The sequence below is a fragment of the Bombina bombina genome, chromosome 6 (genome assembly GCF_027579735.1).
Source record: "Bombina bombina isolate aBomBom1 chromosome 6, aBomBom1.pri, whole genome shotgun sequence".
Lineage (NCBI taxonomy): Eukaryota > Metazoa > Chordata > Amphibia > Anura > Bombinatoridae > Bombina > Bombina bombina.
The window spans coordinates 607,181,272-607,197,764 of record NC_069504.1 but is presented as its reverse complement, the minus strand read 5'-3'; the positions used below and the strand labels follow the sequence as shown (position 1 = coordinate 607,197,764).

Genomic DNA, 16,493 nt, shown 5'->3' with positions numbered 1-16,493 from the left:
TTCCGCAAACCCATGTTAACGTGGATGAGAAATGCCATTTTCGCGATCATTGCGCAATGATTCCAAGCGGAATTACGCATCCGTCATTTGAACAACATGTATAAAGCAATGCCACTTTCCGCAAACCCATGTTAACGTGGATGCGAAATTACATTTCCGCTCTGTGACGCATATTCTGTAGAGCGCAAGAAACATCATTCCTATTTCATGTGTCAATAATCTAAAATCAGATATCTAAACATCATATGTAGTGTATGTTGTGAGATCTGTATAGGTTTAGTATCTGACTAAATACACATATTTGATTTTTAAAATAAAAAATATTATATGAAGTTGGATAATTACCTGGTTCAGATTCTCTATCGGCTCCTCCCAGGCCACCGGACGGAGAAGCATCTGCCCTGTCCCCCGCGTCAGGACTTTCAGATCCCGCAGCTGGGAGGGAAGAAGAGGAGGCCGAGGATGGCGAGGATCTAAATCTTTTGGGGACCCGGAGATTGAGGAGCTCGCATAAAGTCACCTCATAAGGGAGTAGGTACAGTTTCCGCGGGGCCTTTCTTTGGCCCCCTCTCTTACGGGCTTGTACCCAGTCCCTTATGAGGTTGACTTTTTTCGATAAACGCAACCTCATATCTCCGAATCTCCTCATGATCTGATCCTGGGTCCTCTGGACGTCACACACCAATCTAACCGCATTGGTGATAGACTCCCAGAGGGCCTTCTTAACAGGCGCATCTGTCGAGCTCCTCTTGTTCCCAAACAGCTGGGGATAAAAGTCCTTGACGGCGTGGACCAGTGCAGCGCTCTCCTCCTTGGTGAACCTGGGAACTGACATGCCTGCTCGGTTTGATAATAATATATAAATATATAAATATATATACTGCCTGCAGGCATTAGAGAACTGACAAAGATGGCAACGTGTAATGGACTTTTATATGGTGAAGTAAACATGAGATGCACCATGGGACAATTTATCTGTACATCTGATTGGATAAAAGTTTGAAATATTGTTATAATGTCTGTGAGACCATCCTGACTCAAGTTGTGTTTGTGTGATGAACTCTGATTGGCCGTTCCTTAATGTTTCATATCTTAGTAACATCCTTACACATACCGCTTGGTGGTGCTGTAACTTCATTTTTCATGTAGACTTATTTGTAACTCATGGGCCTGTCATGCGGATATGTGTGACGCAGATTTAATATCCGTGATCCGTGAAATATTAATGATTAAATACTCTTTAAAATCTAATACTGTCACATTATTAATGTTGTAGACATTTCTCGGTTTAATAACGGTCTGTTTCTTTAATACAAATACACATTTAATATTGTATGTCTTTATTGTTCTTTAAATAAATTTATTGTGAAGTATTGACATTGCTCTATTAAATGTATTTATAATGCACATTGATTAGAGTCTAATGTCACGCAATAGCACACAATGTTTAAATATGCTAATCTGGTGTTTGAAGATGCGTTTCCCACGCAATATTTATTAATGTTAAAATTCCGGTTAGAATGTCAGTAACTTGGATAATCTGTTTATAAATGTTAAACTACAGATTTGTTATTCTCAAATAAACCTCTAGCTTGTATTTTTCTGAAGTGCTCATATATGTTATTGTGCAATGGCGTCTTTAGTTTTAAAGAGACATTACAAACAATTGTATCAAATGATCTGTAGAGATAGAAGATTGTTTAGACTTTAAAATGTAAATCATTTTCTCTTAGTATTTATATATCCTCAACAGAAGAAATTTAAATGCACATGGTTGAGACAATCACATAAGGCATCTCTGTGCATCCACCAATCTTCATCTACTGAGCCTATCTCGATATGCTTTTCAAGCAAAGTATGTCAAGATAGGAAGAGAAGTAAATACACTCTTTAAATCTCTTAAAGGGACACTGTCCAAACAAATTTACCATTGGTGATTGAGCATGAAATGTTAATCAACTTTATTATTTAATCAGATTATCAAATGTTAACAGTTATCTTGTTATGTTTCTTTGCAAATCAATAATGATATTTTATATTACGGACAATTGTTTAATAAAAACCTGGGTTGTCCTTGACGATTGTTGCATCAATTATTCCAAACAATCAAGTTCTGTCCAGAGTACTGAAGCAAATAAATTAGCTATTTACTGCCTTATTTTTAAAGTAATGATAGCAACATCACAATGAGCATTCATAATATGAGACAAGTTTTAAAGTTGATTAAAATAGAATACTCATTCAGAATGTATAAATCATTAATTTTTTAACTGTCTACCTTTAAGTATATTTTGAGTTCATGTCCCTTTAAATAAACATTTCACAATAATGCTTAATATATCATAAACCTAGGCACCTTCCTTTTGCTAAATGAGTCTAACATATGAGTAAAGCAAATTTAGATTAACTTCTAGATTGTTTTACACACTGACTGAAATATATTTATTAAATGAGGTCTTATTTAGCCTTCAGCGTAGAGGGACATTAAGCTATATGTTATGTATGCATTTTGTATAATAATCTTATATTTGACCAACTTAATATGTTTTGTTATTCAATCATTATATTGTAATTATATATATTCGTGGATTAAATACATCTCTACATAGGCTATTTTGATGCTGATTGTTGTTTGCATATAGATGCCTTATATCATTGACTAAGATATGTGCATTTATTTTTATTTTAACAAGTATATTTAAAGACTGAATGTAATTCTATAGTACATTCTAAATATGTTTAAATTCTTGTATGATATTTGTAACAATCTATACAAAATATACATTTTGAATGACCCCTTTAAGGACCCAAACATATTGTATTTTGATTTAACATTGACAAAATAAACTAAAGGGGAAATTACATTCTATATAGATATTTGATGTCTAACCCAAGAGGTAAGATTGTAATAAATACATAATATTACTAAGTATAGTTAAATGACTCCACTAGAAAATTACATAGATTAACCTGGCATCCAATAACTAATTTGTTAAAAATATCAAGTTAAATGACCTACCATTTATAAATGTAATAATTGTAAAATATTTTCTAATAATGTTTTGAGATACCTAAGGAAGATACATGATCTTATACAATTCTTTTTACATTCAACAACACTGTCACTTTCATGTAATTGAACCACTTCACCTTATTAAATGTTAAAACAATCATAATATTACTACATATCCTAAATATTTTTAATATATACTTTTTCTATATAAAAGCATTGAAGAATCTGACTCCCCAATTAATGTTAAAAGATATATTTTAATATTCTCGTAAGATTTTTATTTTCTACTATTAATGCATTATTTTCTCTTATGCATGTGCTTGTCAAATAGCCAACTACCAGTCAAGGGAGTCCAAGTTTTATTTACAGATTATATTGATATATATTAGAATCTGTTAAAAATAAACATATATTTAATAGAAAATAATTAAATATTCCAGGAAGTCATCAGATGCCAATCTGAAATGACAAATAATAAAAATGGAACAAAGTTAATACACACGTTGTAAAATATTCATAAAATACATTTAAAATCATATGGTGTCTATGCTCTAACTTTGATCAACATTTTTTAAAGATAATCATTACATTGATTTTAAATTAATTAAATACATACACCATTATATTGTTGATTAAAAATTATATTTAAATATCAAAAATTAAAATTATACATAATAATGTATATCACATGTAAACAATATATGTATGATGAACATAAATGTAATATTTCATGTCCATTCAAATACCTCTATATCAACTATAATATGTATTCCTTTTTCTGATTGTGATCCCTAAATATCTCATTAAGAACTAAATATGACTAATGTATGTAAGCTACTAATATTCTACAGTCTTCACTAGCATGCATTGGTACACCAACCTGGACAATGCATGGTCTTTGAAAGTCAATTCAGGGGTAAACAGTTGATCTTCAATAGGTGTCTTATTCATCAGTTCATTAAATAGAGGACTGGGAAATCCCATCTAAAAAAGTACAATCATCTAAGTGTCTGATTGTGATCCCTAAATATCTCATTAAGAACTAAATATGACTAATGTATGTAAGCTACTAATATTCTACAGTCTTCACTAGCATGCATTGGTACACCAACCTGGACAATGCATGGTCTTTGAAAGTCAATTCAGGGGTAAACAGTTGATCTTCAATAGGTGTATTATTCATCAGTTCATTAAATAGAGGACTGGGAAATACCATCTACAAAATAGAAAATCATCTAAGTGTCTCCAATAGGATGTCTCCACAGCCTTATTCTATCAAATAGTTGGCACTTACCATGTGAACACGTATTTGTATGGTTTTCAAGGTCAGCAGAATTGAAATATAATGCCAGACATGATCCCATTGGTATACTTCAATTTCAATCTTGGCTTTTTCCCCACTGTCAGTCTTGGAAATCTTCACTGTCAGGCTTCAAATTGTTCCCTTTCAGTCTTTAGATTAAGTCATCTCCCTAATGTAAGAAATTATATATAAAGATTTCATACAAGTGTGTGAATCAGTTCTGTACCCCTCTCCCACCCCCATTTCATAATAAATATCTATCACTAGCTTACTAAGCCTGTGTATGAACCTGTGTTATTTTCTATCAAGTGTGAAGATGAGTCATATTGAGCAGAACAAACCTCTGTGTGACATTGAACCATAGTCATTCTAGAGTATCCCTTTCTGATTATGTACATTTTAAGTAATGTGTAAACAAAATTATATTTTTTTAAATGTATGCCATATGATGTATTTGTGTACAAATCATGCCAGCAACAGTCCATACATTTCTACTTACCATCTGATGTCCTCTTTAAAAACCAGGTGGCAAAGACTCGCTATAGGACCCAATGCCCAGAGCATCACCTATATTATGAAAAATAAAGATTATTCTAACATTTGATCAATACTAACATGTTTGCACAATTCTCTACTTGTCATTTCCATAGAGTTCACATCTATTGAAAATACTCCAGTGTAACTTCTATTATTTACCGTCTAAAGTGGCGGTTGATGACGTCTGCTCTGACATCAAGTCCCTCGTCCTGGAATTCCCCCTCTAGAACAGGATCATCCTCCTCATCTCTGAGGAGGTCTCTGTCCACCGGGACGGCCTGCAGCATCCCAGCCCGCTGTGCAATATTATGCAGGACGCTACAGGCTACAACGATCTTAGCCACCTTCTTTGGGTTGTACTGGAGTGCTCCTCCAGAACGGTCCAGGCACCTGAATCTCATCTTCAGGAGCCCGAACATCCTTTCAACCACCGCCCTGGTTCTCTTATGAGCCCTATTGTAGCGCTCCTCAGACACATCAGTTGGGCTACGCAAGGGGGTAATGAGCCAAGGCCGGCTCATGTACCCAGAATCACCTATAAATTTAGAACAGAACATAATTCAAACAGAATACTTAAACTAGTATATTGTTGTAGAAATATATTTTTTTAAAAACATAATCCATATTAAAAGTTGTCAGAAACATAAAAAAAAAGAAATAAATTTATATATAATTCTGTATCTTGCCATTTCATCTAAGACATGCTACATATGCGTATTTCTCCTAAAACAAACCTTGTGTAAAATGCTAACTACATGGTTACATTGCATTCTCTATCTGAACACTTAAGGTAAGACATGCTACATATCTGCATTTCAATAAAACTAGACATTAGCGGAAAAAGACAATGACAGCGTTAAATTGCATGAGATAATATCTTGCCATTTCATCTAAGACATGCTACATATGCGTATTTCTCCTAAAACAAACCTTGTGTAAAATGCTAACTACATGGTTACATTGCATTCTCTATCTGAACACTTAAGGTAAGACATGCTACATATCTGCATTTCAATAAAACTAGACATTAGCGGAAAAAGACAATGACAGGGTTAAATTGCATGAGATAATATCTTGCCATTTCATCTAAGACATGCTACATATGCGTATTTCTCCTAAACCAAACCTTGTGTAAAATGCTAACTACATGGTTACATTGCATTCTCTATCTGAACACTTAAGGTAAGACATGCTACATATCTGCTTTTCAATAAAACTAGACATTAGCGGAAAAAGACAATGACAGCGTTAAATTGCATGAGATAATATCTTGCCATTTCATATAAGACATGCTACATATGCGTATTTCTCCTAAAACAAACCTTGTGTAAAATGCTAACTACATGGTTACATTGCATTCTCTATCTGAACACTTAAGGTAAGACATGCTACATATCTGCTTTTCAATAAAACTAGACATTAGCGTCGGTAAATAAGAAATGGTTAAATTTAATCCTATAGCTGAACATGACGCTAACAGTTAAAAAATACAGGCACAAATACTCACCAACGAGATAACCAGGGGGCATTTGTCTTTCCTCAAACTGGCTCCACAGGGACGACAGAGAGAGGATGCGGGCATCATGACAAGCCCCTCCAAAATTCGCATACACATGCATAATCCTCATCCGTGCGTCACAAACATACTGCACGTTGAGGCTATGAAAATGTTTGCGATTTCTGAAGGGCAAGTCATCAATTGGAGCACGCAGCGCAATGTGGGTACAATCAATGGCTCCCAAGACATTGGGCAATTGAGCAATATCAAAGAATTCCCGCTTCAGGCGCCTCCAATCACCATCATTCTGTGGGAATCCTATGTATTGCTTACTGATACGTACCATGGCGTCCAGAAAGTTATCAAACACCACAGAGAATGTACCTTGAGCCAGGCCATGCATGTACAGTTCTCCGGATTGAAAACTCCCGGAGGCCAGGACGTATAGACAGCTTAGCATCTTACTCATGGGGGGAACAGCAGTCCTTATTTGTATACGTGGCTCCAAATGAGGTTTAAGAAGATCGTAAAGGCCAATGAGCTGTTCGCGATCGAGCCGATACTTATCAAAAACCTCAAAGTCGCTCATGTTTTCCAAGGTGGGTCTCACCCTGTAGACACGAGGACCTCGAACCAGACGACCCCTTCGTCTCGGTCTGAGCCGCCGAGGCTGCCTGATTCGACCAACAGCTAGTTCGCCAATAGCACCACCAGCAGCGTCTACCATGTCATCGTCATCCATCTTTCAAAACAGCGTAACAAGGTAGGCACTTGATCTGATGTGGATCACAAGTGATGCATTGGCCATGTTGTTTGGGGGATTTATAGTACAATTAGTCCAATGGTAGTGAGTTTGTAATGATTGCTGATTGTATTCACCTGTTTGTATGTGAGCGGCGCGAATGCTTTCACAGTGGGCGTTTTTTTGTTGTTTGCTGAAATGTTGTTTTCCCCCAATGAATCTCAATGTGAAAGTGTCAAATATCACACATACAGTGCATGTTTGTAATGTTTGCTCATATGCGTAATCAATATTTGTTAAACGCGATCTTATAGTAACAAGCATACGTCCAGGCTAACATGAATGAAAGTGCATAGTTGTGTATAATGTGCATCGAATGTGATCGATCAATGTTGCTGCAATATTGTTTGTAAACGATAAAGTAGCATCTGCCATCTGTAGTATTGTATCTATACGTGATTAGCTAGATGTCAATATTGTATGCGTCCCTTTCAAATCGCAATAAGAATTCAGAACTTCCCGTCTGCCATCTGTAGTATTGTGTATATAAGTGATTGCCGAGCTGTCAATATTGTACGTGTCCCTTTAAAATCGCAATAATAATTCAGAACTTCCGGCTGTCATCTGTAGTATTGTATATATAAGTGATTGCCGAGATGTCAATATTGTATGCGTCCCTTTCAAATCGCAATATGAATTCAGAACTTCCCGTCTGCCATCTGTAGTATTGTATATATAAGTGATTGCCGAGATGTCAATATTGTATGCGTCCCTTTCAAATCGCAATAAGAATTCAGAACTTCCCGTCTGCCATCTGTAGTATTGTATATATAAGTGATTGCCGAGCTGTCAATATTGTACGTGTCCCTTTAAAATCGCAATAATAATTCAGAACTTCCGGCTGTCATCTGTAGTATTGTATATATAAGTGATTGCCGAGATGTCAATATTGTATGCGTCCCTTTCAAATCGCAATAAGAATTCAGAACTTCCCGTCTGTCATCTGTAGTATTGTATATATAAGTGATTGCCGAGATGTCAATATTGTATGCGTCCCTTTCAAATCGCAATAAGAATTCAGAACTTCCCGTCTGCCATCTGTAGTATTGTGTATATAAGTGATTGCCGAGCTGTCAATATTGTACGTGTCCCTTTAAAATCGCAATAATAATTCAGAACTTCCGGCTGTCATCTGTAGTATTGTATATATAAGTGATTGCCGAGATGTCAATATTGTATGCGTCCCTTTCAAATCGCAATAAGAATTCAGAACTTCCCGTCTGTCATCTGTAGTATTGTATATATAAGTGATTGCCGAGCTGTCAATATTGTACGTGTCCCTTTAAAATCGCAATAATAATTCAGAACTTCCGGCTGTCATCTGTAGTATTGTATATATAAGTGATTGCCGAGATGTCAATATTGTATGCGTCCCTTTCAAATCGCAATAAGAATTCAGAACTTCCCGTCTGTCATCTGTAGTATTGTATATATAAGTGATTGCCGAGCTGTCAATATTGTATGCGTCCCTTTCAAATGACACTAATACTGAAGCACTTCCGGCTGTCATCTGTAGTATTATATATATAAGTGATTTTATATCTGACAATATTGTATGCGTCCCATAAAAATTGCACGAATACTGAATAACTTCCGGCTGTCATCTGTAGTATTGTATATATAATTGATTTGCGATCTGACAATATTTCTTAATTGTCCCATTGAAATCTCCATAATAATGTTGTTCAAAAGTGTGGTTTACGTATATGTTGTATTGTAGTATTGAGTGTTAAAGTTCCTAAAGGGGCGGTACAGTGGTGAATCTGTGATGTGTATGGTTGAATCTTCTAATGACGTCATGATATTATTAACCTGCCTATGTAGTTGTGAAATCCTCATTGTGTTGTTGTATTGTGCTACATTGTTATTGTGTGCTGAATAAAATCTAAATGTGTGCTTTGTGGTTGCGTGATGGGTGATGCGTGTTATGTACATGTACGTATATATTGTGATTGTGTCCCACATATGCTGACTTCTATATAGTGGTGTGGCATTGTTGTTCCTTCCCATAAAGTGACATCTGTAATCTGGTGTAATGATGTTCGTGTTGTACGTAATTCCTAATGGTTTCTGGTGATGGAATCATGATGTTACAAGTACAGTCAAATCCATATGTTGTGTTTTGTGATTCCTGTAGAGAATGTAATGTGTTTGTCCCCCATCATTTGAATGCACATGTATGAGTGAATGTTAAAAGTAATATATGTGCATCCATGAGTGATTATGTGTTAAGCCTATGTAGATATGCAGTTGCTGCAAGCATATGAGTTGAATAACTGAAATGCAATAATAAAGGTAAATGAGAGATGTTTCCCATTGTGTAGTGTTTGTGAATCCAGAAATGTGTATTGAATTTTATTTTAATTGTAAATGTAATTTTATTGAAATAATAATGTGTTACTAGTGATGTGGATTTGTAGTTGATGTAATCTAAAAGTGTGAAAAATATTTATGGTGTGGTGAATATTTAATAATTAAAAACCATAAGTCCACCATAGGGAAATAGTCATTTCTTTATCTATTTATCATAGCTGGGTCTAACGCATGAAATCATGTCTTTTCTAGCGCTGGTATTTGGAGTTTTTCAGTCTACGCTATTTGCGTGCGTTAGGGAAATGAGGGTTTCGCGTGCACGAGCACGTCTTCCCAATAGAAGTCAATGGAGGCTCAAAAGATTTCTAATTTTTTTTTCTAAGACTGGTTTTCCTCGTAAAGTGAGTGACGTCATGATCTTGTGTGAAAAAGTCGCTAAATCGTGTTCTTTTTGTAATAAATAAATATTTTGTGTATGTCATGTGGTGTATATTGTTTGTATGCATCGATGAGTGTATGTTTGTGATAATGTTATTCGTTAGATGTAGGTATATGAGGGTCTTTTCCCGTATGTCCATGTAAGTCAATGGGAAAATGGATTTGTGTGGATTTTTTTCAAACACCCGAGATCTCGCAACTTTAATCCTTTGTATTTTAACGAAAAAAAAAAAATATGAAAAATAAAGATAGTGTCGTGTTTGTATGAGTGTAAGTGTACTTTGTGTAATATTTGTTTTGTGATTCGTGGATGTTTTTTTTGTCGGTATATGTTTACTACTGGGTCTGAGGTGGCGGTAGAAAGGTGAGCGTTAGGTGTATTTTGAGTGGCGGTAAATAAACTCTAAATACCGGAGTGCGTAAGAAACCCGCGTTAGGAGCCTCTAACGCTGGTTTTTACGGCTACCGCCGAACTCTAAATCTAGGCCTAAGTCATGAAAGAAAAAATGTGGGTTCAGTGTCCTTTTAAAAGACTTGCATTTTAACCAATAAGTGCTAACTCCACAGGAGTGAGTACAATGTTATCTATATGGCACACATGAACTAGCGCTGTCTAGCTGTAAAAATTCACTGAGATAAGAGGCGGTCTTCAAAGAATTAGGAATTGGCACATGAGCCTACCTAGGTTTAGGTTTCAACAAAGAATACCAAGAGAAAAAAAGCAAATTTGATGATAAAAATAAATTGTAAGATGCATGCCCTATATGAATCATGAAAGTTTAAATTTTGCCTAGGCTGTCCCTTTAAAACCCACATTTTTTCTTTCATGATTCAGATAGCACATGCAATTTTAAGCAACTTTCTAATTTACTCCTATTATTAATTTGTCTTTGTTGTCTTGGTATCTGTATTTGAAAAAGCAGGAATGTAATCTTAGGAGCCGGACAATTTTTTGTTCAGCACCCTGGGTAGCGCTTGCTGATTGGTGGCTACATTTATGGAATGCTTCTTCTTAATAAGCAAAATGGTAGGTGGAGTCCGACCTTTTGAATGTTATTAGAACAATTGCTGCAATTATTTTTCAGACTGCCGATATGTTAATCTATGCAAAGATTGCAGAAAATGCTGTAATTAGAAGGTGTCTATTGTCCCTTTAATGACTCTTCTAGTGTCTTATTTCAAGATAGGATTCTAGACTTGTGCTAAAGTGACACCATGCAGACCCATGCTAACAGCATATTTAGCCATCTACAAATTCATTGTTTATGTAGGTATTAAAAGGACCGCTAAATACAGTAAAATTTCACAATTAACAAATATACAATAAAATACAATGAAATAGCACTTACTTTGAATTTGAAATTATTAGTAGAATATTTTCTGGCAAATTTCAAAGTTAATCAGAATTTCCCCTCCCCCTGTATCTTGTTACAGCCATCGGCCAATCTCAAAATGCATATAAGTATATATTGTGCTCTTTTACATATGCTCTGTAGGAGCTAGAGATTAAGAAAGTGTGCATATAAATTTTGATAATGCAAGTTTTTGATTTTCTTTATAAATGACATGGTTTACCTGAATCATGAATTTTAGTGGCGAATTAATATCAATATTATGAAATTCAGTTATTACCTGCTTTAAGCCCTCATGGTAAGATGACTTCAATATCTCATCTACAGGCCACCAAATTTCATTCAAATAAATTGCCAGAACTGTAAATAAATCAAATATATTAACTGGTTTAAGAACAGCTGGAATACTAAACATAATTATTAGGTTACACAAAACAGTGGTACAATGTTTACCAGTGGATTCAATTAAAGCAAAAACTATTTGGTGCAAAAACAATAATAGATGTAGAGATTAAATTTAGCTAAGAGGAAAAACATCAATGAAAGCTTTTATGACACTACTGTCCCCCTGTCTGTCTCATTTACAGATTAAGCTCACCTATACCTTACTTTAGTTTTTTGTGGGGGGGGGGTCACAAAAGTAATTTAGGCTCTCTCATAAGCTAATTGAAACAGGCCCAATGGATTCATATTAAAAAAGAAGCTTATAACTCCAAAACTTTCATGAGACTGTTGAAGCTCCTCTTGAGAACCTTAAACTGTGCCTGCAAGTCCAATAAATATTCTCATATCCAGATTTCCACAATTCTTTTTTTTAAAGCTGAAGCTTTAAAGTTGGTGGAGACATCATCATGCAGCTCATGCAAAAGGCACAGTTTAGAACTTTAGCCCATTAGTGAAAAATACAAAACAGTGTTCCTTGAATTCATGTATATAGATTTGCATCATCAAACCATGCTATAATTAATGTTTTGCAATTTGTCCACCACAGAGGCCTTCATCAAGGTTACATGTGACAATGTGACGATACTGAGGGTTCTCCTTGTGTATGGTGAATAGTGTGCTAATCAAGAAATAGAAAGCAACTTAAATTCCAAGAAAAATGATAACTTGAACACAAACCTAAAAATAAAACAAGGGTTATCACAACTTAAAGGGACAGTACACAGTAAAATTGTTTTTATATTAATGTATTTTTAATAAATTGTTATATCAGCTGCAGAGTATAAAATGTATGAGAAATTGCATATTCCGGTTTATTTGTGTATATGAAGTAGCTGGTTTTATGCTTTTAAACCACAGCCTATTACAATAGGTTGAACTAAAGGTAATATCATATCTCATTATGTTATCACTTTGTGTACACACACTTGCTTCCTTATCTTATATTTGTCTGGAAAACTAAAGCTCAATACATAGAGAGAGCAATGGGAAATTATCATGTTATTATTTAACTATCCTGCACCCCACTGGAAGTTGTATGCTTAGGCTATTCAATAGCTGAGACTCCAGTAACAAACATTCAATATAGGTTGGGATACCACAAGCTAAATCAGCTATTTCAAAGGCCAAAATAGGGGTAAATGAGCTACTTGTAAACAATTTAATGCACTCCAGCAGGTAAAATGGATCACTGGGAACAATATAAATGGGAGAACATTTTTGGGTGAACTGTCCCTTTAATTTACACTAAAGATATTACGGTTCTAGTCAACCTTATAATCTCTTAGAAGAGCCCGACAGCTAAGAACACAACAGCACATGTAAATCAGAAATTCAGATATAGCAATTCAACAATGTCCATTATTAACCGTTTAAAACAGGAATACAATAAAACATCATAAAGGGGAGCCTTAGTTATACACTGCCTTATCTTTTCATTCACTATTAAAGGGATACTAAACCCAAATCAAATTTTTTATTTCATGATTCAGATAGAGCATGCAATTTTAAGCAGCTTTCTAATGTACTCCTATAATCAATTTTTCCTCATTCTCTTGGTATCTTTATTTGAAAAAGCAGGAATGTAAGCTTACGAGCCACCCCATCTATTGTTCAGCACCTGGGTAGCTCTTGCTACTCAGGATGTGCAATTAAACAAAAATAAAAAAACCTTTACTTATTATTAATACCAAATAGGCTTATGAGTACAAGTCTTGAATATTATATGGCAGCAATGATATACAGTGTTATAAACAACGCAATCATATAGTGCACAAAACAAGTACGTGCTCCTGAACCTACCAAGGCATTCTGTCACGGAAAAGAACTGTTTTTAACAAATTATACCAAAAGAAAGAAGTCAATTTGATAATGCAAGTGAACTAGAAAGGTTGTGTTTGTTTGTTTTTTATTGTACACTCTGCCTAAATCATAACAATTTAAAGAAACATGATATCCAAATGTTGAAGCACATGAAAGTGATGCAGCATAGCTGTTAAAAGCTGACCAGAAAATATCACCTAAACATGTAAAAAAAAAGGAAGATATTTTACCTCAGATTTCCTAAGTATTTACACCCCACTGTAAAGAGACTTTAAGCAGCCAGTCAGGATGCTTGTCCCGGGACTTGCAAGGGAGTGTGCATCTGGCATGTGCAGGCACATTCATGTTATTTTCCTACTCAATTTAAGTAAGTTCTATTAAATCTCATGAGATCACAGCAAAGGCAAATAATTACCTCAGCACTGCTGATGGTCTATTTTTTATTTTTTCAACTTGCAGCTGGACAGCAGCTGAAGCATAACTGTTTACATAGCACTTACTCTGGTGAGCTGAAGAACTTTTGAGGTAAAAAATCTTTCTGTTTAAATAGAAATATTTTCTTGTCAGCTTTTAACAGTTATTCTGCATCTCATTCAAGTGATTTAGCATATGAGTATTATGCCCCTTTAAGTTTGTCTTCCATGTGTCTTAAACCTTCAAATATGTATTTTTACTTTACCTGACTCGCTTTTGTTTGTGTTTACCAAGACCATGATTTTTCTAGAGTCTTCTTCCCGAAACAATGGAATATGAAGAACGCTGGACTCATCTATTTTTAACTAAACAAGAGAGATGTAACAAACATATATTAAATAGCGTTCATTGTCTTAACAGAACAATACAAGGTTACTAACATCAATAATTATATTCAAAATCTTTAAAAAGGGACACTATACACTAGATTTTTCTTTGCATAAATGTTTTGTAGATGATCCATTTATATAGTCCATCTGGGAGCGTTTTTGTAAAAAACATAATTTATGCTTAAAGCTGCTATATATGTCACTTCCCTTACCCATAACCTCCAGTCATTCGGCTGAAGGAAAAATGGAAAAAGAAGATAACACAAAAAGTGTAGAGGTGCTAAAAGGGTTTTAGAAAAAAAAACTGTCTTAAATAAAGGGTAGGCCGTGGACTCACCATATCCGGAAATAAATAAATTTATCAGGTAAGCATAAATTATGTTTTCTTTCCTAATATATGGAGAGTCCACGGAATCATCAATTACTAGTGGGAATCAATACCCAAGCTAGAGGACACAGATGATAAAGGGAGGGACAAGACAGGTAGACCTAAACAGAAGGCACCACCGCTTGAAGAACTCTTCTCCCAAAAGAAGCCTCAGCTGAGGCAAAAGTATCAAATTTATAAAACTTTGAAAAAGTATGCAAAGAGGACCAAATTGCAGTCTTGCAAAACTGTTCCACAGAAGCTTCATTTTTAAATGCCCAGGAAGAAGAAACAGCCCTCGTAGAATGAGCAGTGATTCTCTCAGGAGGTTGCTGTCCAGCAGTCTCATAGGCCAAACGAATAATACTCCTTAGCCAAAGAGAAGTAGCCGTAGCTTTCTGACCCTTGCGCTTCCCAGAAAAACAAACAAACAAAGCAGAAGACTGACAAAAGTCCTTAGTCGTCTGAAGATAGAACTTCAATGCATGCACAACATCTAGGTTGTGCAATAAACGCTCCTTAGGAGAAGAAGGATTAGGACACAAAGAAGGAACCACAATCTCCTGAAAAATATTCTTGTTTGAAACAACCTTAGGTAGGAAACCTAATATAGTACATAAAACCACCTTATCAGAATGAAATATAAGATAAGGAGAATCAAACTGCAGAGCCAAGAGTTCCGAAACTCTCTGAGCAGAAGAAATAGCAAGAAGAAAGAAAACCTTCCAAGATAACATCTTGATATCTAAGGAATGCATAGGTTCAAACAGAGCCCCCTGTAAAACTCTAAGAACAAGGTTAAGACTCCAGGGAGGAGTAACTGGTTTAAACAAAGGCCTAATCCTAACCAAAACCTGACCTTTCAGAGTACTAGCTGACAAAACCTTCTCCAGACCCTCCTGGAGAAAAGACAAAATCCTAGGAATCCTGACTCTACTCCAAGAGTAGCCTCTGGATTCACACCAATACAGATATTTACACCATACCTTATAGTAAACCGTTCTTGTCACAGGCTTACGAGCCTGAATCATGGTCTCAATGACTGACTCTGAAAACCTACACTTTGATAAAATCAAGCGTTCAATCTCCAAGCAGTCAGCTTCAGAGAAATGAGATTTGGATGAAGAAAACCCTGAAGTATTAGGTCCTTCCTAAGAGGGAGTCTTCATGGAGGTAGAGACGACATTTCCACTAGATCTGCATACCAGATCCTGCAAGGCCAAGCCAGCGCTATGAGAATCACCAACACCCTATCCTGCTTGATCTGAGCAATGACTCTTGACAGGAGAGCGAAAGGAGGAAATATGTATGCTTGACTGAAATTCCAAGGAAAGGCCAGAGCATCTATCAAGAAAGCCTGTGGATCCCTTGACCTCGAGCGATACCTCAGAAGCTTAGCATTATGCCAAGAAGCCGTGAGATCCAGTTCTGGATGCCCCCAATTGAGGATTAAACTGGAAAATACTTCCGGATGGAGTTCCCACTCCCCCGGATGAAAGGTCTGTCAGCTCAGAAAATCCGCCTCCCAATTGTGGGATGTGGATCGCAGAAAGACAACAGTTGTGAGACTCCCCACACTGGATTAACCGGGCCACCTCTGACATGGCCAAGCAACTCCGATTTCCCCCCTGGTGGTTGATGTACGACACCGAAGTGAAGTTGTCCGACTGGAACCTGATAAACCGGGCTATGGCTAGCTGAGGCCAGGCCAGTAGAGCATTGAATATTTATAGAGAGAACTGATTTCTCCCGAGTCCAAAAACCCAAAGTCTTCAATGACCCCCAAATTGCTCCCCAACATA

At 35.9% G+C, this 16,493-nt stretch overlaps 1 protein-coding gene across 2 annotated transcripts in view; it reads right to left on the bottom strand.

The window, feature by feature from the left end:
* The window catches only part of LOC128663334 (protein FAM169B), a 165,340-nt gene that overhangs the window by 57,839 nt on the left and 91,008 nt on the right, over window positions 1–16,493 (bottom strand). For both annotated transcript variants that reach the window (XM_053717617.1, XM_053717618.1), the window contains exons 3-4: window positions 14,201–14,300; window positions 11,537–11,616 (exon numbers count right to left, since the gene is read on the bottom strand). In XM_053717617.1, the coding sequence (XP_053573592.1) occupies window positions 11,537–11,616; window positions 14,201–14,300 (180 nt within the window). The remainder of the gene's footprint in view (window positions 1–11,536; window positions 11,617–14,200; window positions 14,301–16,493) is intronic.